This window comes from Panicum hallii, chromosome 7 (assembly GCF_002211085.1).
Source record: "Panicum hallii strain FIL2 chromosome 7, PHallii_v3.1, whole genome shotgun sequence".
NCBI lineage: Eukaryota > Viridiplantae > Streptophyta > Magnoliopsida > Poales > Poaceae > Panicum > Panicum hallii.
In genome coordinates, this window is record NC_038048.1 from 30,133,260 (window position 1) to 30,159,564 (window position 26,305).

At 45.5% G+C, this 26,305-nt stretch overlaps 4 protein-coding genes across 4 annotated transcripts; 2 read left to right on the forward strand and 2 right to left on the reverse strand.

Annotated features, from left to right (window-relative positions):
* Positions 1–6,239: 6,239 nt before the first annotated feature.
* On the reverse strand, positions 6,240–7,100 carry LOC112900603. Its single transcript, XM_025969448.1, has one exon. The coding sequence runs from the start codon at positions 7,098–7,100 to the stop codon at positions 6,240–6,242; it is 861 nt and encodes a 286-aa protein (XP_025825233.1).
* Positions 7,101–8,772: 1,672 nt separating this feature from the next.
* Positions 8,773–9,388, forward strand: LOC112900604 (ankyrin repeat-containing protein At5g02620-like). The gene is made up of 2 exons (XM_025969449.1): positions 8,773–9,289; positions 9,384–9,388. The coding sequence occupies exons 1-2, from the start codon at positions 8,773–8,775 to the stop codon at positions 9,386–9,388; spliced, it is 522 nt and encodes a 173-aa protein (XP_025825234.1).
* On the forward strand, positions 9,200–16,051 carry LOC112901469 (ankyrin repeat-containing protein NPR4-like). The gene is made up of 4 exons (XM_025970395.1): positions 9,200–9,289; positions 9,626–10,216; positions 10,563–11,092; positions 15,373–16,051. The coding sequence occupies exons 2-4, from the start codon at positions 9,646–9,648 to the stop codon at positions 15,973–15,975; spliced, it is 1,704 nt and encodes a 567-aa protein (XP_025826180.1). The 5' UTR covers positions 9,200–9,289; positions 9,626–9,645; the 3' UTR covers positions 15,976–16,051.
* Positions 16,052–23,891: 7,840 nt separating this feature from the next.
* On the reverse strand, positions 23,892–25,139 carry LOC112900605 (F-box protein At3g07870-like). Its single transcript, XM_025969450.1, has one exon. The coding sequence runs from the start codon at positions 25,137–25,139 to the stop codon at positions 23,892–23,894; it is 1,248 nt and encodes a 415-aa protein (XP_025825235.1).
* Positions 25,140–26,305: the final 1,166 nt, after the last annotated feature.

Consider the following 26,305-nt stretch of genomic DNA (forward strand, 5'->3'; position numbering starts at 1 on the left):
ATATACTTACAGAAGTAGAGTATGCTAGATGAAGCCGGCAACCAGCAACCTTCGGGACGCCCTGATATTGTAGTTCGAGTATTCATGATAAAACTAAAGGAGTTGTCCCATACAACAAAGATCTCTTGGTCAAGTTCCAAGCACATATTAATGTGGAGTGGTTCACCCGGTCTAGATCAATGAAATACCTATTCAAAGGCATTCACAATGGAGAAGACCAAGCAACAGCAGTAGTTGCAGAAACAGGTCAGTCAAAGACTAACAATGAGATTAAAATGTACCTAGGTGGCAGCCGGGGGATCGGCGGCGGCGGCGGCGCGGCGGCGGCGGCTCAGGTCGGGGGCACGGGCCGGGGCACGGCGGGGGGCCCGGCCGGGGGCGCGGTCCGGGGGCGCGGCAGTGGCAGGGGCGCCGGCCGGGGGCCCGGCCGGGGCCGCGGGGCGGGGGCGCGCGGGCGGGGGCAAAATTGAAGAGCGCGTGTGGTGTCTGGGCGGGGGCGCGTTGCGCGTGGTATATATTACCTCTTTGCCGAGTGCCTCCGATCTGCGCTTTGCCGAGCGCCCCAGCAGGCACTCGGCAAATAATTTTAATTTTTTACACCTATGTGCCACCAAACTTTTTTTCTCTGGTACTTACATTACATGCAACAGTATGTGCAATTTGTGCCCATTAATCGAAGTGTTTGCTATATTTCGTCAATTTATTTCATGTTATTGAATTTCTTGTAATTATTAAAATTTGAACTACAAGTCACACGAATAATGGAAAATAATGAATCAAAAAATGATATTCACATTATTGAAGCATGCGTTGAGATATTATCGAGAAAATAATCAGAAATTTCAAATTTGTTGTCCACGAAACATGACGACGAACTTATTGTTCAGTTGTTTTTAAAATGTATAAAATGCAAATATGGTCCAAAAATTATGAAACTTGTCGAGATATAATGATATCACATGGGGAACCTATGATAAAAATCTGATGAGGTTTCGTTAAAGTAAAAACATACGATGCTTACAAATTAAAAGTTTTCCAAAGAGGTATATGATTTTATATACAGACCGATTAGGTGTTAAGCATTGTACATTGTAAAATTTTATGAAATTTTATAAAAATTTTATCACAATATCCTCACATGATAACATGACATCTCTACAAGTTTCATAATTTTCCGACCAAATTTGCCTTTTATACAATTTAAATACGACTCGAACACAATTTAGTCGCCATATTTCATGAATAGTAGTTCAAAAATTTCTGGTCCTTTTTTCGATAAGGCATCAAAGTATGCTCATTAACATAAATAACAATTTTTCATCATTTTTTCCACTATTCGAATGACCATGCAGTTCAAATTTGAATTATTCAAGAAATTCAATAAAATAAAATAAATTGACGAGATATAGCAAACACTTTGAGAAATGAACCTAAATTACATATGTTGTTGAGGAGATTGTAGGATGACAATATAAAAAAATTAGGACAAAATGGAGAAAAAAATATGTACATTTTGCCGAGTGTCTTGGCCAGGCACTCAGCAAAACGTCTCTTTGCCGAGTGCCTGTGACATGACACTCGGCAAAGAATGACGTCGTTAATTGCGTGGCGCTTGTTTGCCGAGTGTCGTCCTTTGCCGAGCGCCCGACATTCGGTAAAGTATTCTTTGCCGAGTGTTTTTCTTTGCCGAGGGCCTGGCGCTCGGCAAAGGATGCGTTCACCGTGTGTTTTTCTTTGCCGAGTATAGCACTCGGCAAAGAGTCTCTTTGCCGAGTGCCCGATATTTAGCACTCGGCAAAGCCTCGGACACTCGGCAAAGACCGCGTTTCCGGTAGTGATCATTATCCAGGGGAATTGAATTTATTGCAACATTATCGTTTCGAGATAAATAACAGAGGTCAAGATTCCTCTAGATCTTAACTAAGCTCAATCATCAGTATGCTGCCATTATGGAACTTAATTCTGTTCACTTCCAATATAAAAATATTCAAAGTCAAGGAAACACTTACGAGCTAGGGTTGTTGGATGCAACTGGAAAGTCAAAAATAACACAATATCACAAACATATGGTACCGGCGCGGGCAGATCCTTAAGAATATCACAAACACAATAACAAGTACAGGCAATAACATGTTAACAGGCTAGCTATGGACAGCTATATATGGTACAAAAATATGTTGGGAAATGAAGGTCTGCTGGGATAAGGCGACCTTAGCTTATCCTAGTTAGTTTGACTAGTGCTTGATGTGTCTTAAATAAATTGCTAGTGCTTCTCATCTCCGAGGGGAATAATGGGATATCTTTAAGCATATTTGTGATCTTACCAAGTTCCTTTAATTAGTGCCTTTTCTATTAAAACATAAAAAGAAGTGCATCTCATCCTCACGGGAAGAGGAATGTGCGTGCGAATATTATTTGGAGACAAAGATTAAGAATAAGAGTTGAAGATTCCTCAAGATCACATCTTCCAGGGGAATCACAGATGTACTCTTCTTAGCCCAAAAATAAATTGCTCGTGAGAGGTACTGTTTGCAGTTGGAAGGGAAGTGCGCGTGGGAGATGAAGCTGCTTCCAGCACGGTTGGCACCTGTTATATTCCAGGTTCTTGATCTTCTGTAATTCTCACTCTGAAAGTGCTACTTCCAGCATTGCTGGATCAGTGCCTAAGCTGCATTTTCATTGAGATGCTGCTTCTATCTCCCTCTTCTTTGATTCCACGCAATATGCATGGTCGTGTATGGTCGCTTATTACTACTACTTGCAGGCGTTTAATTACCTTGCTCAGCTGTGTTGAACCCGATGAAAATCAAGAGATCAAGAACGTGGTCACGGCTGCCAATTACCTGCAGATTACCAGTTTGTTTATTTGTGCATGGCGCTCGTTTCGAATGAAGTACCGGCGCCGTGCTACGGGAGATGACCAAGTAGTTGAGGCCGCCACGTATTGCTTGCCACCTTAGATAAACAAAATCTGGTTTAGATTTTGAATCTATTGCTAGAATGTGGATCAGTAATAGTAGATTTGCTGTCAATAATATCTTTATTGTTGCAGCCCTGTGTGGGGGCTTTGGAAGTTAAGAAACTTCATTTGCTTTCAGAATGGGCTCTGGAAGGATGTACCCAGTCTCCTGCACAAAGTGACTGTGCTGATCCAAAACTGGAAGATACTTTGCCCCCAAAGGAAGAAGCAAGAATTAGAGCTCAAGCTAGAAAGACTGAACTGCTTGGTAAGACAACCTGGCAGATTGGCAATGTGACAGGACAGCTGCGGGAGGAACTCCTTGTGTTTCTGATAAGCAGTGGGGGCTGCTGGGAGGAGGGGCAGGTCGCTGCTCACCTGGAACCCCTGCTGAACACTTCTGGTGGCCTCCTGATTGAAGGGTAACAAGATGGAAGAAGATGCGCCCAGCCCACCTCTTTGGTTGGGATGTAATAGGGCTAGTGTGAGACGAGTGCCACCTTTTTTTTGGCGTCCTGACCTGTTAGGCTTTTGCGTTTTTGTATCGGAGTAAACCTGATGCTGTAAACTGTTTTGGTCTTTCTATTAAGTAAGGCTGGGGCTTTGCCCTAAAACTCTAAAAAAAATTGCTTGCCACCTTTCGGAGTCATCCTCGCAGTGCAATATGTGCTAACTAATAAGAAGGGATTATGATCTGAATCAATCCTCACAGTTCCTTGCACAAGTAGTACTGATCAAGAGAGAAAACTAACACATGAACATTGGGGGCAGCATTACATTTTTGGTCTCAGACTAATTTTTTCACATCATATGCAAATAAACCGTCCTTGTAAAAATGGTAACGTGGGACGATCAAGCTTACTTGAGTTACATGGCCATGGCTACATTACAATACTATGCCCTTCCAGTAAGTATCCATAAAGAAGCCTGTATTCATAGCAGTAGTGGCGAAAGCAGCTAAAGTTGAGTGCCACGCATGGAGATTCGCGTCGCTAGCAATGCCGGTTAGATTGGTGTTCAATCAGGCGGCAGCGTGCTGGGTTCTTGTCGTTGGCCATGCATAATGCTGCGAGAGGGGCTGCCAATACTGGAGGGGTTGCCCTGACAGCACTTGTAGAACGCTTGAGGCGCACATTCCACCTCCCTTTTGGCGCGGTCACGCTATATATATAGGACGTGGCCATGGGATGCCCGTCGACACTGTCCAGCCAACCGGATGGCGAGACATGGTGGATATATACCATATAGCTGGTTGGTGCACTGCGACGGCATGTTCTTCGTTACCACCGCACCAGGCCTGCGACATCCTTGTGCTCCCACACCCCACAGCAAGGTGGAGCGGCAGGCGCCCCACTGTAAGGTGGAGCGGCAGGGCACATCCTCCCCTGGTCTCAAGAATCTCTTCGCCGCCTCCATCTCCTGGCCTCCGCCCGGCGGGTCACCCACTGCTTGCCTGCGTGGCCGCAACATGGACGAATGTAACTCCTGTCCACGTGCCTTCACCGGACCAGTAGCCCGGCGCACGGAAGGCAGGGCATTACAGCGCGGACACCTTGGTGGAGGTCGATCGATGGATAACGGTAGTTGGTTTGACTAGACCAGGGATCGGGCGAGTGGAGCACGGCCGGTGCCGCGGGTGAGCACGGAGCGCGAGCGCGGCCGCCGAGGTGCTGACTGCCGGTGCGGTGGGCAAGATAGGGGCGGCAGTCGGTGGAGGCAAAGGCAAATGCAGGGATGCGCGTGCGGAGGTGAGTCACCGGGAATTGGACGAGGTGCTGAAGCGTGAGGACGGCCATGGCGACGCTGAGGCACGAGCTCCGTGGAAGGGTAAACTTGAAGAAAACTAGAGATACGAGTGGAGGAGCTGCGAGAGATGAATCTGACACCTGGGTCCAATAGCATCTTGGGTAGTGCGCTTGAAGTGGATCATTGGACAGCTCGTCGTTTGTGTTGAGTTGGCACCCATCAACAGCCAAGAAGCATGTACCTGCTGCAAACAACTAGCAAGCTACTGACGCAGCGCCGCAGCCCGCAGCGGCACCACGTGTGCTGCTGCGAAGCCCGCGAAACACTCGTGGTCCAACACGGGCAGCCGCATGTGACCGCATAAACTGTTGCGGTTGATGCGGACGCGGGTCGGGCAGCCGCAGACTGCCGAGCGGCAGAGATCCATACTATATTTCTTTGTTTTACAACTTTGCATTATATCCTTGTGAGCTTGGAGTTCTTATCCTTTATTCTTCTTTGTAGGGTTTGATCATTTTAGATGGACTGGGTTAGGTCTTTTATACCCTAAGGCCCAATACCCGTAATACACTCTCACACACATTAGCCACTTCTTCTGCAGCGCATCTATCATTTCTTTCATCCCCGAATGTCGCCCTACGTATTGGGGTGGGACCATAAGGAATGGCATGCTAAGATGCGGGTCGGCCACTTAATCATTCTATTGGTAAGAACGTGCCCTGGCATAAGCTTACGGGCAGCAACGGAAAGGGGGCAGGTGATGGTGGGATGCCCGCATGTGGCATGCCTCTCCCATCCTCTCACATTAAATGTGCTAGGCCATCCAGCGTTAGGACTTTGGATGTGCAAATCGTGCCGGTAAAGGTATACTATTTACAATTCTGCGTAGAGTAACCAAATGTATTCGGATAGCCATAATTTAATTATGGTCATTGTTTGGTGTTGGAATCACTCCCTTTCTAGGTGTTTATCACAAACACACTAGCCTTTCCGGTGGCTCACACTCACACACACGCAAGAAACACAGCAGCACAATAAGTCTTTTTTTGGTCGACGCAAGCCTCACAGCTCTCATCGTTTTCATTCATATAAATAGACTGAAATACATGCAAAGGATAACAACCGGCTAGTCTGATCCATGCGTAGACTGCGCCATACTCTCCTAAACTAATGCAAACGTGCAGATGACATGCAAGCCTATCCATCCTATTCTCGTGCCATGAAATCTCCTCATGGCCTTGACCCGAACTAACACGGCATGCACTCCTGCCGTGCTCATCTCATGCAGGTCACACTGCATGCATCAGATGTTGGAGCCTCCGGCCGCTTCGCAGATCACACGGCTCGTTTCACACGCATCGCCGTTACATTTCTTTCGGCACCACTCACTGCTGCAATGCAAATTTCTACACTTCTGCACGACATTATTGACTACATGCAAGTACTACTTAACAAACGTGCACATGCAGAAACTAAATCAAGATTAGTTCTAACAATCTCCCCCTAATCTTGATTCCCTAGGCCTTCACAAACTTCAGAGAAGAGCAGGTTCGTCGCTAGCGTAGCCTTGCGCGAGCAGCGCCTTCTCCTCCTTTCCTTTCTTAGGACATTCCCAAGCATAATGTCCATAATCTTGACAGTTGTAGCACTTTACCTTGCTCTTGTCTTTGCCTCCGTCGCGGCTGCCTTGTGCACGACCTCGACCTCGCGCCGAGTCTTCTCCTTTTACCATCAGGAGCTGCTGTTCTGTTTGGACCTCCCGTCCCTTGAGTAGCTCTTCATGTGCCTTCAATGACCCAATGGCCTCTTCCATGGTCATCTTGTTGATGTCGTTGAACAGCACCATCGATGAAGCAATATTGATGAACTTGGTGGAGACAGCCCGCAGCAGCTTCTTCACCACGTACTTTTCTTCCATCGCATCTCTAAGTTCACGAATGCGTCCAACTAGCATCATGAACTTTTCCGCGAAATCATCCATGCACTCTGCATCACTCATCTTAATATTATCAAAATCTAACCTCAAGGATTGGATCCTTGCCTCCCGAACACGCTCGACGCCCACATGCATGGAGCGCAGTGCCGCCCACACATCAGCGGCGGTCTCCTTCTCTGTGACTCGCAGCAGCGTCTCGTCGTCGATCGACTGGGAGATGATCGACAAGGCCAGCTGGTCCTGGGCCTCATCGACATCCTCGGTTGTTGGCTTCTTCCCACGATCAACGACACCCCATGTGCCGTTGGTTCGTAGAATGAACTTCATCCTCACAGTCCACGCTGCGTAGTTCGTCCTTGTCAGCAACGGGAACGGGAGCCTCCCCGTCGTCGCCGTCGAGCTGCCGAAGCCACCGCTCACAATGGCTTTTCTGCTTGATGACGAATCTTCACGCGGCATCGTCTTCATCAACTTGGCTCTGATACCAATTATTGGAATTACTCCCTCTATAGGTGTTTATCACAAACACACTAGCCTTTCCGGTGGCTCACACTTACACACACGCAAGAAACACAGCAGCACAAGAAGTCTTTTTTTTGTTCGACGCAAGCCTCACAGCTCTCATCGTTTTCATTCATATAAATAGACTGAAGTACATGCAAAGGATAACAACCGGCTAGTCTGATCCATGCGTAGACTGCGCCATACTCTCCTAAACTAATGCAAACGTGCAGATGACATGCAAGCCTATCCATCCTATTCTCGTGCCACGAAATCTCCTCATGGCCTTGACCCGAACTAACAGGGCATGCACTCCTGCCGTGCTCATCTCATGCAGGTCATACTGCATGCATCAGATGTTGGAGCCTCCGGCCGCTTCGCAGATCACACGGCTCGTTTCACACTCATCGCCGTTACATTTCTTTCGGCACCACTCACTGCTGCAATGCAAATTTCTACACTTCTACACGATATTATTGACTACATGCAAATACTACTTAACAAACGTGCACATGCAGAAACTAAATCAAGATTAGTTCTAACATTTGGAAAGGTACTTAGTAGTCTTTCACATCTTTAAGGTGGGACCACCAAGTTCATACTTTTATCAATGTATCTTGTGGTTTTGATACTATTCTGACAGGCGCGAGAGGTCGAAGGGGATGCTGACATGGACGACGTTGAACAGTATATGGGTCAGACCTGCAGAACATACACGCGGTTCAGCCGTCAGATTCTGGAAAACAGGTTTAAGCTTGGTGAGCTTTTACGATTGGCTTGACTTGAGCAGGGAGCTAGTGATCTTTAATTTGGCTTAACCAAAAGGAATTAGCGATGAGATGAGTTTTGGGTTGTTACACATAACAACCTGATCCTTATGTATCTTACCATATATAATCTAACGGTTCCTTTCCAAGAATAAATAGCGTCTCATCGTACTTGAAAACGATGCATATGTATTCGCATATGAATTCTCCTCTTAGGTACACATGAATTTAGTACGTACATTTGCGATGGCATGTCTATTTCACACACCAAACTGAATGCAACTAACAGCTCTGAAGAATTTGAAAACTCAGATCATATACAACAGTAAATGTTCCACGCTACAAGCTCGCAACTACTTTCCTTTCAGAATACGAGAGATCCGACTCATCAGCTTTTAACTTAGCTTTATGCAGCAGGTCAACTCGGGTCATGTGCTCTTAATGATGATCAGCAGCAATTGTGCCACTTGCTGGGCATAGCACGGCTATACAAGTAGACAAGTGGGGCAAATTGATCACCTCAGACTCCGTCAACAATCTGTTGGGCCTAATCGGGATTATATTCAGGACAATGAACCAAAGAGGTGCGTAGACTTGAAGCTTTCGTAAGTCCTTTGCCATTGTCTGCGTGCTGCTGCTGCTCCCAGCGTTTTTTTATGAGGTACCAATTGCTGTTCATATCTGTTTTCCCCTATATTTAGGTTGCTTCTTAGGTTACCAGTAAGACACACATTGATGTATAATGTGCTGGTTTACTCTTGTACTAGATGGCAGCCGATACAGCCAGCTCCAGCAGTTCAGGTGGAGCAGGAATGGACATACTGGAAGCAGCCAGATCTGGTGTCTCCAGCGAACTGGAAGGCATGGCGCATCGTGACCCAGCCGTTCTGCTAGAAACCACTCCAGAGGGGAACACCTGCCTCCACATCGCCTCCATGGAAGGCCACCGGCAGTTCTGTGAGACTGTTCTGTCCATCAACGGGTCTCTCCTCGCCGCCGTGAACAAGGATGGGGAGACGCCGCTGCTCGCCGCCGTGCGAAACGGCCATGACTCTTTGGCTTCTTATTTGCTCCGGTGGTGCCGCTATCTCCAGTTGAGCGGCGCAGTGTTGAAGCAAGACAAGGATGGGTGGAGCGCACTGCACCATGCCATCCGCGGCGGACACGCGAAGCTCGCGCTGGAACTGATGGAAGCGGAGCCTGCATTATCGCAAGCTGTAAACAAAGACAACGAGTCGCCGATGTTTATCGCCGTGAAGAATGATTGTGTAGAGGTGTTTGAGAAATTGGCAAAAACCTCTAATAAGTATTTTAATAAGAGGGGAGGATATGGCCACAACGCTCTGCATGCTAGCGTGAGCGTGAGAAAAGCCAATTCAGGTGAGACACCATGGCATGGCATCTTAATTAATTACCAATAGGTTTAATTTGTTTGGCAAACGGTACTGTGCCTGAATTTCGCAATTTCATTTAGTTTAATGCGGATACTGTTTCTGTACTGTTCTGTTAATTCAAGTACTGTTCTGTTAATTCAAGTACTCACTGCTTCCCAAATTATTGGTGGTTTTTTGGATTTTTCTACATGTATAGTTTTACCGTGCATCTTTATAAATAGTATGTATAGATAAATAATAAAAATTATACGTCTAGAAAAGTTAAAACCATCTATAATTTGGAATGGAGTAATAATAATTAAGTAACACTATTTGAATGCAGCTACTACCGACGGACAAGGGATGGATACAATTCAACTGATGAAAGCAGCCACCACTGGTGATGTTGAAGCAATGAGACGCATGGACCCAGCCGTGCTGTCTGAAAGGACTCCAGCGGGGAACACCTGCCTCCACATCGCCTCCATCCATGGCCACCAGGCGTTCTGCCAGGCCGTTCTGGACGTGGACAGCCATTTCCTCCACCTCCTCGCCGCCGTCAACGCCGACGGGGAGACACCGCTGCTTGTCGCTGTGACAAGCGGGCATATCTCTTTGGCATCCTTCTTTCTTCCGCTGTATAAAGGCCCTGGACTGAGCGACGCACTCACGAAGCAGGACAAGCACGAATGCAATGCGCTGCACCATGCCATCCGCAGCGGCCATAATAAGGAGCTCGCGCTGCGCTTGATAGCAGCAGCGCCTTCGTTGTCACGTGCTGCGAACAAGTATGGCGAGTCGCCCATGTTCATAGCCGCTATGAGAGATTACCAAGACGACGTCTTGGACAGGCTACTGGAAATTCCTGACTCTGCCGATGGGGGAGCCGGTGGTAACAATGCTCTTCATGCTGCCGTAAGAAATGGCAACTCAGGTACGGTGAGCGTCAGCCCGCCCCCTTCATGAGTTCTTGTTAATTTCTGTTGATGCTCTCAACGAAATATATACTTCCTCCATCCCTAATTATTAGTCGTTTCGACTTTTATAGATTTTACTATGCATATAGATATAAATATAGCAAAAATTATGTATCTAAAAAAGGAAAAATAAATAATAATTTGGAACAGAACGAGTATATGTTAATTTGCATTGTGACGTGGAAGCCGAGATATTGAATTATTCCTTTATCTATCTATCTATCTATCTATCTATCACAGCTGGGACTAATATATATATATCTATCTGTGTGCGTGTGTGTATATATATATATATGCTTTTAGGTATTGCCAAGAAAATTATTCAGGCACGTCCTCAGCTAGCCCGAGAAGAAGATGTGCACAACGAGACCCCAGTGCACCTCGCCGTACTTCGGGGCCATGTGGATGTCTTGAGAGTATTGTTGGAGCACGACCAGACTTTAGGCTACCTTGTCTGCTCGGACGGCACTCCTCTCCTTAACATTGCCGCACTTCGCGGCTATGTTAGTGCCGCTCGAGAGATCCTTGACCATTGTCCAGATACCCCGTATGGAAAACAAAATGGCTCGACATGTCTCCACGTGGCTGTACAGAGTGATGAGATGGAGTTTGTCAATTTTGTCCTGACCTCGCAGCAACTTCGTAAACTCGTTAACATGCGAGATCAGAATGGGATGACTGCGCTTCATCACTCAGTCCGGAAGTGCATGCCCAAGATGCTCGCGGCTTTGCTGCGTCACCCCGACATAGACGTCACAGTGCTTACCAACAAAGGATCCCCGGCAACCTGGTTATTCGATGATGCCATCAAGAGCGCCAAGTCCTTACAGTGGGTACGATATCCTGATCTCTTCTGGAAAACATATATATATATATGGTTCTCCTTAAGATGCTCTAAAATTACTCAACCCTTGTATATCTCATTATTGATATATATATATATATATATATATATTGCAAACTTATGTGACGATCAATAATTTCAATTAACAATTATATTTTAATGTTATTAGTGATACCAAAATTGTTATCATTATCATGTAGGTCATTTATACTCATCACCCATGTTATTTTTTTAGTAAATGGTAATTTACTAACTTGCATTTATTTGTGAAAATTTAATATTTTGGATAAAATGTATGTATATAGTCCAATCTAGGCAGTAATAGCCGCTGAAGCATCAATCAGGTAGTAGCAACAGCAGATTAGCAATTTGGATGAGGGAAGAACCACCACTACTAAAAAATAATTTGTAAAAACGTCTGATTTTTTTAAGGGGTGGATGAAGAGTTCCTCCGCCCCAGCTAACTTTGAAAGTAGCAGCATGGCTGGTCCTAGAGATAAACTTTTAGGGAGTGGACATTGGCATTACCAGCTCCTATAAATCATACCGAGGGTGGATCGAAACCGACCACCCTAGAAATTATCACTTTTATATGTTTCAATCCGCTTCTAAAAATGGATCGAGTTCTAGGAGCAGATGACATCACCGTCGGGTCCTAAAATTTGATTTATAAGAGCGGGTGACACTACCGTCCACTCCTAAAAATGTAAATCCATAGAGAGGAACTGAAAGTGGTAGGTTGGATTTATTTCAAATTTCCACAGAATTCAATATTGCATGTGTTTTGTTGTGCACTAGTAGATTACAAATGGCCAGATTTATTTGCTTGATTCGTTCATTTGAATAAGATTGTGGCATTGTAAATGTCAATGCAATGGCAGTGCTCAGAACTTGCCTCTGTTCTTGTGATTAATAACTCACACTGATCAGAACATATATCAATTCATTTTTATTGCTCAAATCCAATTTACAGAGGTGGATGGTACCAAGCGCACCCGTAGATTCTATTTCGATGGCGCTTAAAAATAAATTCTTAGGGGCGCACTGCAGTATTGACCACAATCTATTTTTAGGCACGGTTAGGACCCGCCTTTGTAAGTGCTCTATTTCTAACTGCGAAAAGCAGCAGCCGGTGGCCTATCAATCCCTAAAAATAATATTCTAACTGGCCGTACAGATGATTTCTGATATCACCACATTGACAGCGGTTAAGCACTGGGAGCGATGAGCCTGATGGCTACCATGGCCACGGCATATATGGCGCGAGGAAGGGTGTAGATATGGTGCCACATAGGGTGGCAATAATCGTAAGGGCAATGTGATTAGGGCGAGTACCAATTCCGGTGTTTCTTAGACCTTATTTGGATTAGATTAGACCCTGTTTGGATTAGCTGGATGATCGTAAGGCCAATGTGATTAGGTCGAGTACCAATTCTGGTGTTTCTTAGACCCTATTTGGATTAGCTGGAGTGTATAGAAAGCCATTAAAAAAGTTCTAGCTGATCTATATCCAGCTTATACAAAGTTATTAGTTGCTTACCAAGCTATTGCAACTTCCAGCTTATAAAAAAGGTTAGGAGGATCCAAACATGCCCTCAAATATAATACTCCTTATGTTCCAAAATCTAAGTCGTTTAATACTCCTAAGTATTTCACCACTGCTATCTAACATTTCATATATATTACATCACAAAATCCACACCAACAGATTCACTAACAAATTTGTCAATCATATATAGCTTTTTTCATTTGATTACTGATCAAAGTTAAACAAGATTTATTTAGGGCAAGCCTAGATGCACTTATGTTTGTGATGATAAGAGAAGTAGACATTGTTATGTTTTTTTTCTATAAATGTGGTCAAACATGGAGAAGTATGACATTTGAAAAGAACTATGTATTTATTAGCCAATAATAATTAAATAGGTTAAATCTATGGGCTATTTTTTCTAATTTTCTGGGAGCCAACAGATTAAACTCCATCTTCTTTCTAGGTAACTACTTTTCACTACAGAAGTATAAAATAAATAAAGAAATATTGTTTATTGATTGAAAATACAAAAGTATCTTTAGGTGAGCTCAGTTTCGGCTATTCAAGGTTGAGCTTTTCATATCCCAGCCCAAAGCCCGATGTGGACAAGTCAAATTTATCTATTTATTAATTAATATAAAAATAGGTAAACTTTTAATTGTAGGTGCCTCAAATATATATTAAATAAACATCCTAAATATTTCTATAATAAAGCAAAATAAGTACCATCCATCTAACACTACTGCAGATATGGTCATCCCTAACACCTTATCACCGCCAATTGAACTCAAACCAACGGTGATAGACTTTTACCGCTAGTTCGTGAGTAAGTGGCCATAGTGGCTATTGGTACCGGCGGTGAAAGTCCATATCACCACTGATTTGAGGTATGAACCGTCCGTTTTTAATACGAACCAGCGGTGATGGTCACTTTCACCGCCGGTTCATAATACGAACCGATGATGATAAGCCAATAGTAAAACCCCTCACCTTTCTAAACTGAAAAACCTACCCATTCGCATGAAAAAGTTATAATTTTTTCATACAAAATTGATGAAGATAAACTTTATATCAAAATTATAGACCTCGACGTAGTTGACAAATTTTCATTTAAAATTATTTATATAGGTAAATATTTGATATAAGCTCTTAGACCAATCAAATGATCTTACATGGAAAAAAGATCAACATCAAAGTTGTTGTGCTTGACAAGATCTAAAACTTTGCAGTTGACAATATTTTTATTTAAGATTGTCTTAGCATCTAAAAGTTTAATTTCAAATTTTAAAAATTTATTATAAATGAATAATACCTGATCACTTGTCATAAGTGATTGTGTAGCATAGTGGTAAGAAGGGTCGCGGGACGTATAATTTTGTTGGTTCGAATCACCGGTCATACACATTTTGCATATAAATGTAAAAATCGTGAACGTTGGATGTTGAGATTGTGATCATGCAATGGTTGCTTGGGTATTAAGATTTTTTTGCTGTCATTATAATTATTTACGGAGTTTTTAAAAAGTTCATCGCTGCCGGTTCGTGGCTCAAACCGGCGGTGAAAACCGAACCTTATCACGGCCAACTATAATTCAACACCACCCCTCCCCCTCCCCCCCTCCCCGAAACCGGCGATGAAGGGGGTTTGGAACCAGCGGTGATGGCATGGTTATAATAGTGTAATCTCCTGGCTGTACATCTCTATATCAATTTGGCCTTACTGGCAACCTCCATGCTGACAAGAGTTCAACATTATGCCCAACTGTGGCCTCAAATCCTGGCTTTTTAGGCTGGTTAGGGCAGTCCCAACACCAAAGGCAGTGTACGGTCTAAAGAAATCATGTAACATAGACACACCAGTACAGACCCAGCACTTAAAAATGCATAGTGTCTAGACTATTATAAAAGAATAAAGATTTTATTTATTTATTCTCCTTTTCTCTTCAATAGATGAGTGAGTCAACAATAATATTGAAAATTTCAAGACCTAACCTAATGGGTTTCTTGTGCACTGATCTTAATGCTAGAGACTGGAGTACGTCTTGCAAGAGACAGCTCCATCTAATTTTCCTCTCATTATTCATTGACTACAGTGCCATTTTATCCAAAATTCTTGGTGGCCTGCACTCCTATTTAATGCTATGGATAGTTTGCTACCAGCTGATGCGCGGCCCATTGGGGCTGCCCTTAGACCTAGCCTTCCCAAGATGACCCGGTTGTTGGTCGTCCGGGAGTCATTAGACCCTGCCACTGTTAAAAACTTTTATGGACAATACTCTAATTAAATAAATTATTAATAGGATCAAAATGAATGGCTCAAACATCCACCACCTTGATTGTCGACAAATGTAAGTTGAAATGATATGTATTCCTCCATTCCAAATTATAGATTATTTTAGCAAATTTATTAGATACATAGATTCTGCTATGCATTGTGTCTATATACATTGCAAAATTTATATATCTTGATTTGCCAAAACGGCCTACAATTTAGAATGAAATGGAGGAAGTATTTGTTACCAGAGTGTGTACAGGTACTTCAAATGATACAGCGAGTGGAATTTTGCTCTTGAATTTTCAAGCAAAAGGCAAACTAAAATAGAAAAAAATGAAGTACCTTCCACATTTTCAACTCGAGTACGTTGTGAATTGCCTTATTGTCAGCATAAAGGAGTAGCTAATATTGTGGTGTAAGTTACCTTTTTGCATGCACCATTACATTTCTTTGAATCCATGCAGAATGAAGTGTCCATGATGTTGCTGAATGCTGACCCCAAAAGAGCCACAAATATTTATAATCTTCATAAGGAAATAAAGGATAAAATAACTGATGAGTCAAGGAAGATTGTCAAATCTTTGACGGAAACATACACAAGAAACACTTCTATAGTGGCAATCCTCATGGCGTCAATCACCTTTACAGCAGCTTTAACATTGTCTGGATGGTACAGAAGTGATGCCGCTGGAAGCCAGGGGCTTCCTATCATGGCAAAAAAGTTTGCATTTCAAGCATTCTTGATCTCTGACACCTTGGCAATGTGCTCCTCACTTTCTGTTGCCTTCATATGCGTCATAGCAAGGTGGGAGGATTTTGAGTTCTTGCTTTACTACAGATCTATGACAAACAAGATTATGTGGTTTGCATACATGGCAACCAGCACGGCATTCGCAACTGGTTTATACACAGTTTTGGCCCCACGTCTGCTACCATTGGCTATTGCGATCTGCTGTCTTCCTGTTTTACTGCCCATTTTGACCATGCTGCTTGGTAGATGGCCTGTCCTGAGGCTCCAGTTTAGGTTGGGTCGATCATTCAAGTCCGACCTTCTTGACATGGTTTGATCTCACCAGCTTGTGCTATTTGTTCTAGCTATTCGTTATGTTCATTATCTTCTAATAATGTTATGTATGCTAAATATTGTTGAGAGTCTTATGGTTGAAATTAGGTATACCATATGTAAATCATAAACTCGGAATTGTAAATGTCACTTATATGTCAAGCTATGAAATACTTGGGTCGGTCTCCCTGGCCGGTGCTGGGTGCGGTGCCGCTGGCGCGGGCCCTCAGTCGCCGCTCCCCCACGCGGGCGCTCTGCTCCCTGTCGGAGCTGCGGGCATCGTCACCGCCAGGCGCAGGCGCTTGGTTTCCTGGCTGGCTTGGGGGTGCGTGTTGGTCGCCTGCCCCCGAGCGGGTGCTCGGCTCCCTGGCCGGAGCTAGGGGGCGTCAATATGCGGCAGGTGCCTCCCTTTCACTTGCGTGCTCCCGCCTCGGATCTGCACCCTTCGGGCCCGTCCTCTCCACGGCGTCGAGCATGGCCGCCGCCGCCTTAAAGGGGAGCACGCCGCCGCCGGTCGCGTAGAGCAGTGCTGGCGGCCACCATTGCCTCCCCTGGCTCCCTTGCGTAGTGGCCATAGGAGAGGCCAACAGCCTGCTCCACTCCCCGACTCAGATCGGCCGGTGGGACTTCAGTGGCCGTCTTATGGGCTGATTGCTCGCGGTGGTGATGATGTTTTCTTGCTGGAGTTTCGGGCGAAAGCTCTACCTGATGTATGCGTCGGGCCAATTCTGGCAGCATTGTCTAAGCGTTGTTTTTTTCCTTTGAGGCTCTGTTGTTATGTTTTCTGCAAGGATCAGCAGTTTTCAGGGTGAAAATCTAACTCCGGCTTGTCGGATGGGCGACGATGGCGTTTTCAACGTCGTGTTCTCCTTGGAGGTGCTGGCCTGGAGTTCTGTATATCTAAACTCATTGCCTAAGCAGAGTTTGTTTATATGGTTTCTACGTGGAAGGATTTGGCGAGCAACCGAAGATTCAGATATCAAGTTTCTAAGCAGACAAGAGATGTGTTGGAGCTCCGCCGGATTGAAGAAAATTAAAGGACAATCTTTCTGATAAAACTTAAGGATGGTCAGTTACGAAGAGGAATGTGTGATCAGCGTGATTCTAGAAGAAAAGATCAAGTTAAATATGTTTTCCTACGTAACCATTTTGTATACCATATTCGTAAAATATAGAAGGTAGGTAAGGGTATATCGGTCATTTAAAGAGTCCCTTCATCTCCCTATAAATAGGTACCTACCCATTGTACAAAGGGTGATTCTGTTTAAGAGTATTATCCAGTGGCTTTGTGTCTATTGTTCTCTATCACTCTTTTATTGTCTGGTTCTGAGCAATAGTCGTATTTCAAAGCTTATCATGAGAACACTTATGTGAACCCCATGCTTAGTGTACCTTCGGCAGCTGTTGCGAGTGCAGCCAATGGCAGATGTGCAGCACCGTCTGGGTCAATTCAGGGCAGACCTCTGCAATCAAGAATATTTGACAAAAGGCTTGGCTTTCATCTTATAAGCGAGTGCCACTCCCACAGTACGATGGCTAATCCGACCCTAGGTACTGAAAAACAATATAATGAACAAGCTTAGCAATAGTTTTTACAGAAATGGAAACGAAGCTTCAAGATTCGAACATTCAGATCAGAAGAGGCTAATATGAAGTCCAGGGGCTGCTATGCTGATCTCTGTAGCAGTAGTCCGAATGAAAGATGCAAGTACACTTCAATAGCCAGAGAAGATAATCCTGGAGATTGGATTCCTCACCAACAATTCAGGAACACATATCGAAATCTCTACACTCATTACAGAATAATACATATTCCATAACTGAAGTCTGAATTTGGTTGTTTTACAGATTTTACTTTTGCAAATGAGGATACGATGTACTCAGGTTTTCAGACATAAGAATTCAAGTGGTTCTGCGTACGGCATCTCCTAAAATCAAGATTTACCTGAATAGGTGTTTGTTTTGTTTAAAAAAATGATCTTTATATCATGCTTTTGTGCTGTAGATGGATTAAGCAGCTACTACCACAGATTAAGAACACACAGTAATTTAAGAAATATGATTGCTCTGGTTGTAACACATTCCTTTTAGTGACCGTGCATTGCTTCCACAAATGAGAAGGGAGAAATTCAGAGCAGGACCCAAACAACGATGAACAGCAGAAACAATTGCACTCTACCGTAGCTACAGTGACTTGACATTAATAGCGACAGAATAGAACAATTTATCAATGTCCACTACACATGAGAAATTAAATTTGTGGTTGATTTAGAGGAGCAGGAGAACATGTTGCTAACTGATACATGACAATTCAAATAGACAGAACTTTTATTTTTTAAAAAAATCATGTAACAAAAAATCTTTCATCTCAAACTGCAAGAATATTAATTCATAGTTCATGTCATGTAACATGTTTCCAGTTCCACATAATGAGCAGGGGTAACGCTAAAAGATCCTAAGATGGCAAGGCAAGACATATGTGAATTAGAAACATTGTTTTTTAAAGAACATATCTGAATCATCAGTTCGCACTTACTATGCAAGACTTTTACTACACTGCACTACCAGCAAGTACTTTGTCCCTACTCCAAATGCTATAGTTCAGTTTCATTTTTCATTGAGCCAATTGGGCCTGCTTATTACCAAAGATGAACACGAATAATCTTTCCATTTATATGAATACTAATCATGAATTTCTATGTTCTTAAGAAGATCACAATTAAATACACCAATTTCCAAACTCTGCAAGGACAGGAAAAAATATTCAGGAACCAAAACCTTTGCATTCCCGTGATTCAGCATTTCCAGCGACAACCAGACCCAAAGAACAATCGAAGAGAACGCATAACTAATCTAAGAACCAATGTGCTCTGCATTCTTTACCATCTAGTTCTTGGTACCGAATCCTTCAATCTCCCAGAATCTTCGGCTCCGGGCTGACCGTCGGGATCACCCATCGAGTGCCAGGGGGTGGTGGCTCCCAGCCCGGCGGCACGGGCTCCGAGCGAGTGCCAGGGGGGAGAATCTCCCATCGCAAGGCAGCACGAAAGATTCGCGTGTCTTCCGCCGCCGAAGACTGGAGCGCCGCCGCTGGGGCCACAGACTTAGCGATGCTGCTGGGGAACATCGCGGAAGGAGCAGCCGGGAGGGAGCGCGCTGCTCCTGCTGGGGGCGGCGGAGCGGCAACCGGGCGCCACGTCTTGGCCGCGGCAGTGCTTGTAGTGGGAGCGGCTCTTGCACGCCGCGGCGAGCCGTACTTGGCGGGGCTGACCGGTGAGCCACCCTTGGAGGTAGCACTGGTGCTCGGAGGGGCCTTGGCGAGCCGCGGCGTGCAGTTCTTGATGCGGATGGCCGCAAGGCACCGCTGCGTGCGCGAGCCGCCCTTGGCAGCGGCGCCGGTGTCCGTAGCGTCCCGCGCGCCCCGACGCGAGGCATTCTTGGAGGTAGTGGGCGCCTGAAGCCGCTGCGAGCCACCCTTGCCTGCAGCGCCGGTGGCCGGAGGCGGAGCGTGCCGCGGGGAGCCGTTCTTGGCGGTAGTGGCCGCCGAGAGCCGCGCCGAGGCGGAAGTCGATGGAGCAGCCTCCGGGCGCGCGGGATCGGTCGGCGTGCCAGGAGGAGGGGTCGGCACCGGATGCTGCTGCGCCTGAGACGCTGGCGGCTGCGAGCGCCATGGCGTAGGGGCAGCCGACCCGATGAACACGGGCCGCGCACGGTATTGCGCTGTTGTGGAAAACGGGTGGGACTCGACGAGCCGAGCCATCCTTAGGTCGAGGCAAGGTTTTCTTGGCGATGGTCCTCCTGCCGACTTCTTTCTCCGGGGAGCCATGTCAAAATTTTCTGTTTCCAAGGGTGCTGACGGTGTAGAATATCAGGGGCATTGTTGCTTTATATATGGAAGCGTCGAATTCTTTTTTGGAGCCGTTATGGAGTTCGTCATTACCAAGGGGGCGTGTTGTAAAGTATACAGGGTATTTCATCGGATCAACCGAACAAGTCAGTCCTTCTAATCTCACAAATTACACCCTGACAATCTCTTATATTTGTTATTGTCATTTCTTAAATAATAATTGCCCGGATGAGAAGAATCACACATCTAACTTTGAAGCCAATTGAAAAGGCTATAACCAAGTAAAATGGAGGTATATTTAAAAATGTTGCTTTAACTTAAGGATGCATGTCTACATGGCTACCTCCTCTTGCCACGCTGGCACTCTGAGCAATTTGGGCCAATTTAAATTTGACACATATAGCAAGTTAAAATGGCGGTATGAACATACCACCGGATGAACTAGCGTTACAATGAGTACCTCTATCTCTTTTTGTGCAGAAGCAGGAGGAGTTGATAGTTTTTTCTTCTTTTCTTTTTTCTTAGGGGAGGGGGGATCCGATTGGAGACCGATGGCCACAAGGTGCCTCCTGCTGAATGAAATAGTGTAATGTGTGTCCCCATCTTTTTTCTTGCACGCGGCAGCAGCCGCTGCTGTAGTTGGGAATGGAGAAGCACGGGGAGTTGATTGTTTGTTGGGGGGGGGAGGGGGGAAGGGGACGCGGTTTTAAGGGTTGTTTGCATGCCTGTCTTAGGCGCCACACCGCGTCTAAGGTGCTGCGGCCGATTTGGCCGCCGCACCTGTGACGCGAAATGTGTGGCGTGGCGTGGCGTCTTAGGCAGGCATCCAAACAGCCCCTTATTCCACTTGAGCAATACAAGCCATCCAATTGGAGACGGGGTGGCTAGGAGGAGACATTGCAGGCCGTGTGAGTGCAGGAAAAAAACATCCCAGACCCGGATTTTTTACCCATTTAACAAATACTTCACTGCTTGAGCAGAAATACAATTAGATTATCAAATGGTACGTTGTTACATAAAATTTTCAATTAATTATTTTTATTAACAAACATAGGAGATCAAGTTTAATTGAAGTTTTTGGGAGAAAATATAAAGTTAATTATTGATCACCTTAAATTTTACTACTAAGAAGAGTGAGTTGACTATAAACATGTAATATGAAATGAACACCAAAGGAAGTAACTATAACCTCAATTAGGTTCTTTTGATGGAACTTTTCTTGGAATGTCATAAGGATGTATCATCGTCTCCATATAGATTTATTTCATATTTCTTAGAAAATTTGGGTATTATTAAATTTTAGAAACTATAAAGTGATTCAAAAAACTACAACGTAAAGTGTACAACAGTTTGAATATTTCCTTAAAGATTTTCATTTGGTGTTGAAATGTATGAGTTTACTCTAGTATATATTTGTTTGTAATTAAAAAATCATTTTTACAACACATATAGTTCAAATGGGAAGTAATTCCAATAAATATGTTTGAATGCATTTATTATAAAAATATATAAAATTTCTTCAAATGTAAATTATTTTCATTAACAATCATACTAAATCAAGGTTCCATTAAGTTTTCAAGAAAAAATTAAAGTTAGCTATTGATCTTCTTTAATCTTTCTAGAGATAAGAGAGTTGACCATAAACATGTGCTATGAAAAGAACACCAACTGAAGCGAAAGTTACCTCAAACTGATTTTGTAGATGAAACTTATTGGCGGATGTTATATGGATGTATTTGGTTCCTAGCCAAATTTCATAATTTCCTGAGAATATTTGGGTACTATTAAATTTTAGGAACTCTAAGGTGGTTGAGAAATCTAAAGTGCAAAGTATACAAACATTTGAATTTTAACTTCCAAATTTGCATGAGGTATTGAAATATATGTATATACTCTCATGTACCCTAAACCCTAATAATGTTTAGGTATTATTAAATTTTAGAAATTCTTAGGTGAGTAAGAAAACACAGAGTGCAGAGTATACAAACATTTTAATTATTTCCTTTCAAATTCTCATGAGGTATTGGAATACATGAATATGCTGGCATGTATGTTACAAAGTGGGTGATGACCTGGTCCACTCCTAGAAATGCAATGCATTTTTAGGTATGTGATGTTCTAACCTGCAAATGCATTTTTTAGCTATGGAAGATAGGAGCTCACCATCAACCCACCCCTACAAATGCCATTTGACCCGCCCCAACTAATATTTTCTGTAGTAGTGGGAGTTGATAAAGAATGAAGTCGCACAATAGGAAGTTTTCCCCATAAAAATATCACTTAAGAGACATCATGCTCATCCTCCGTGCAACTTGATTTTGTTAGTGGACCATCTTGAATCATAGGCCACCGTATTCTGCAACTTGATGTATCGGGTTGCTACGTTTGAAACTTGTTGGACTAAAAGAAATACTGATACAACTTTGTTGTTACTCTATTTGCATCTTATTTACTAAAAATAATAGGCATAACTGCAAACAACCAAATACTAGAAATATAAAAAAATTGGATTCGAATAACTGACAAGTAGAGTGCCAATAGATAGGTTACATTTTTAGAAAAATGTTGGCACATGATTCGTATTTTTATTTAAAACAAATTACTTATAATTTTTTAGTTAAACTTGAATATTTTTAATTTTTATAAAATGAAAAATTACCTTTGAAACCACCTAAAGGGCTAAATTTGTCTGGTTTCTATAGTTGGATGGTCTTCGTTGTCCGGTTTTACAGTTGAAGGTTGAAAATCAAAATTTTATTATACTAAGTTAAAGATTTTACTGTCTCAATTATTTAAGCTGTCAACATTCCACGTACTGAAGCGGATATCGGCGATTATTCGAGTACAACACAGTGCAAAAGCACTATATGCTTGAACCATAACCTCAGTTTTCTTCGGAAATCGTCACTTCCCTCGATTCAGTCTAGGAAAGCCGACCATTGATATGCTATAAAAATGGCGCTCACTTGTCTCTTAGTCTTCTTCCTCCTGCTCATCTGCGCTGAGCACTGGTGGAGCGTTGTTGGGGCCATAGAGGGACATGCCACCCCCCCCCCCCTATCTGGTAAAAAAATCAGAACTGCAAAGTGCAAACTGCTAGCCCAAATGTAGTTCGTGGCTTGTTGACAAATAATTCAGGCCTACAAGAAAGCCCATGAGGCACAAATGGTGAAAACAATAGAAAAACATCAACCCTATTCAAGTGAGTCGCGTCTAGCGGACGAGACGACGTTGACGCCGATGCCTGGGCTGGATCCTCTGCTTAGGCTGACTCCAATGGGTGGCAGCCATTTGGGCCATCCATCCCGGAGTTTGCCTGCCCCGTCAATTTTACATTGCCATCAATGGACCTGCTGTTTCCAACGGAGCAGCTAAAATAGCTGGAGACGTTGGCCCAGGCTGGTTCGCGCCACGGAAAGGAAAAGTGCCGCGCTAGCAGGTGGAAGGCGGGGGTGGGGGCGCGGCGGCAAGGCGGCAGGGCGGGGGGGGGGGGAGGGGGTGGGGTGCGGGCGCGGCGGCGGAGGAGGAGGAGCTCCGCCTCGGGAGGGGACGCGGCGGCGGCGGGCTTCGGGCGGCGGGGGCAGGGTAGCGGAGGCGAAACCGATAGAGACGGAGGGGGAGCGGGACGGGGAGAAGGAAGCCACCGTGTTGCCGTTGGTAGGAGTGGGCCCAACACCGATCGCTAGCGGCCACAGTACCATCTAGTTTTGCTGCTTCTCCCTCCTGCCGCTATTTTGGCTGGCTCAAATGGCTGGCCCGTTGGAACACCCATCCGAGCGCTACAGTACCCGCGTGGGAGCCATTTTTGCTTTGCCTGCCCGGATGGCTGCTCCGTTGGAGTCAGCCTTACTTCGCGGTTGACTCAATCGACGCGAATCATCGTCAGAGGGTGAGTCCTCAGCATGGTATACTGTAGCAATTGGTCCCCTTTCGATTGACTGTTAGCTCGGCCACTGGCTCCACGCGATGCAACGCAGAGAAAACCACGGCCAGAATCGCCACCAGATCAAGTCCATTTATTCGTCGCCCAGATTCAAGAACCAAAAGCCTCAAGAACAGGCCGGTTTCGAGAACTAATAGTTATGCCTAGTAATCGACACAAGGCTCTCCACGTAGGGCACAGCATGATGCACGAGACGGAGAGGGAGCGGAGGCCTTCCTCCGTACAGATCCGGTACCCGCTGCATGTCCAGCACTTCCTCCACAGCTTTGCTCGCCGCGCTGTACTTGTAGAGCACGCGCCTGTCGACGGACAGGAGCAGCTCGTCCCCGTCGGCGGCGAGCGGGAGCACCGAGTGCGCGACGGGCCGGAGCAGCTCGATCCGGTGCGCCATGGACCACTCCAGCCGCGGCCCGTCGTCGTCGGCCAGCCAGATGTCGACGCCCGTCGCGGTGCGGGCGTGGGCGCAGCACAGCCTCCCGCCGAGCTCCGTGAGGGTGTCGCGGTTGCCGATGAGGCCCAGGCCCCCCACCGACTGGAAGAAGCAGGGAGGGTTCGGGACCACCGCGAACGTCTTGTCGCGGAGGCAGAACCGCAGCAGCTCCGTCGGCCGCGGGTCGTCCGCGCGGCCGACAGCGGCGGTCCAGTAGAAGGCGCCCCGCGTGCAGATCGGCCTGATCGGGGCGACGTAGTACGGCGGGTCGTCGGTCGGCTCCCACGATGAGTCGGCGCCGAGCGTGAGCACCTCGTGCCCGACGTCGTACTCCTCGACTCCTTCGCCGCCCTCGTCATCGTCGGCCTCGACGAGCTCGACCCCGCGGTAGAAGATCCTGGCCGCCTTGTACGTGTTGCTAGATGGGTCGAAGCCAAACGCCACCGCCCCTCTCATCACGCTGCGGCTGCCTGGCGGCAGCGCGACGAGCTCCCTGGTGGCCGGGTTGCAGACGAAGAGCTCCCCGGAGGCGGTGGGGACGAGGACCATGCCGTCGCAGTGCACGGGGTCGATCACGGCCGTGAAGCGGTTCGCGGGCGAGGCCGCGGCGAGCATCAGCTCGGCGTCCACGGCGGCGCCGTGGCGGATCCGGCGGAACTCCATCTCCTTGGAGCGGGCCTCGCCCCAGTGGTCCTCCAGGCGGGGCTCGCAGGGCACGTCGAGCACGGACGGTGGCGCCTGCCCGCGGGAGAGTTCGAGGTGGTGGCGCACCAAGCGCGGGTCGCCGTCGATGGCCGCGCGCCACGACCGGCACACGGACCTGAAGCGGAGGAGCGACCTCACGGGGAGGCGCGCGAGCACCTCGCTCACGAGTATGTCCTCTGGAATGGCTGCTGCAACCGAGGCGGCCAACTGCCACCGTTTCGCCGGCGGCGTGTGTGGTGTCATATCGATCGCAACAAGTAGGAGTCCGCGCCGGTATTTTAATTTGCTGTGCAGCTGTCGACATGGTTATGGACCTGTAGCATTTATAATGCATGCAACCAGAAGCAAGGGGCATCCACTCCGATTCGGACTTACTTCCGATTAGGACTTCGTGATAGATCATCATGGTGTTGTTTTGTATCCGAATAGGAGTCTGCGTGCATTGTAGAATCGGACTACAGGAAAAAAAATTAAACAAACACGCACTGCTCATGTACCGCTCGATTGGAAGGGTGCATTTGGCGGAGCTTCCTGAGCTGATTCTCGCTGAATTTAGTTGGAGCTCCGCCAAACTTTTTTCATAGATGGATAATTCTCTATTGATTCTGTGAAATGAAGTGAGAGGCTGAGAGTTGAAAAAAGTAGTTTATCCTGATTCAACGAAGTGATTTTTATCCTGATTTTAAAAATTTATGCTAAAGAATCAAAGAGAATCATTTTCAGCTGAAAAAGTAGTTTCTCCTAATTCTGCGAAGTGATTCTCCATCCTGATTTTAAGAAAGAATAAAAAAGAATCACTTTGAGCTACAGAATCACTTGTCTCAGAGAATCAGGTCTAAGAAAAATTAGAATCAAATAGAGCTCCACCAAACAAGAACAAGACTGAAGATGGATGAGGGCCGGTGGTGCTCATCTTGTCTCGAGGATAGAAAGGAGTTGGCTTCGGTCAAGTTTGGTTCGTTGCGTGGTGGCTTGGTGGAAATTCGTTGGTACACCTTGCAACCTTGAACGAAGCGATCCACGTCCTCAATTTTCTTGGATGCTATATAAACCAGGATGGTATGTAAACCTGGTGAAAGATCGTTTGCATAATAACTTGACACAAAAATGCTTTAGTACAGTTTGACAGGATATTAACAGGATATTAAGTGGTGGGAAATGCTACGTGGGTGTACTGTTCTTGAGCCCTCTTTTTGTAAAAAAATTTACCGTTGCACATGGCTATTTATAACGTTGTACATATGTTCAATTTTTATTTTAACTGTTAGGTTAACTCTACATCTGCCAAAAAATACCACGTTTATCGTTTATTTCTACATACACCATGATACCATTTATGATAAACACTGTGGTACCTCATATGAAGGACCCGCAAACAAACACGTTGCTCATGAAAAGTAACATTAAAA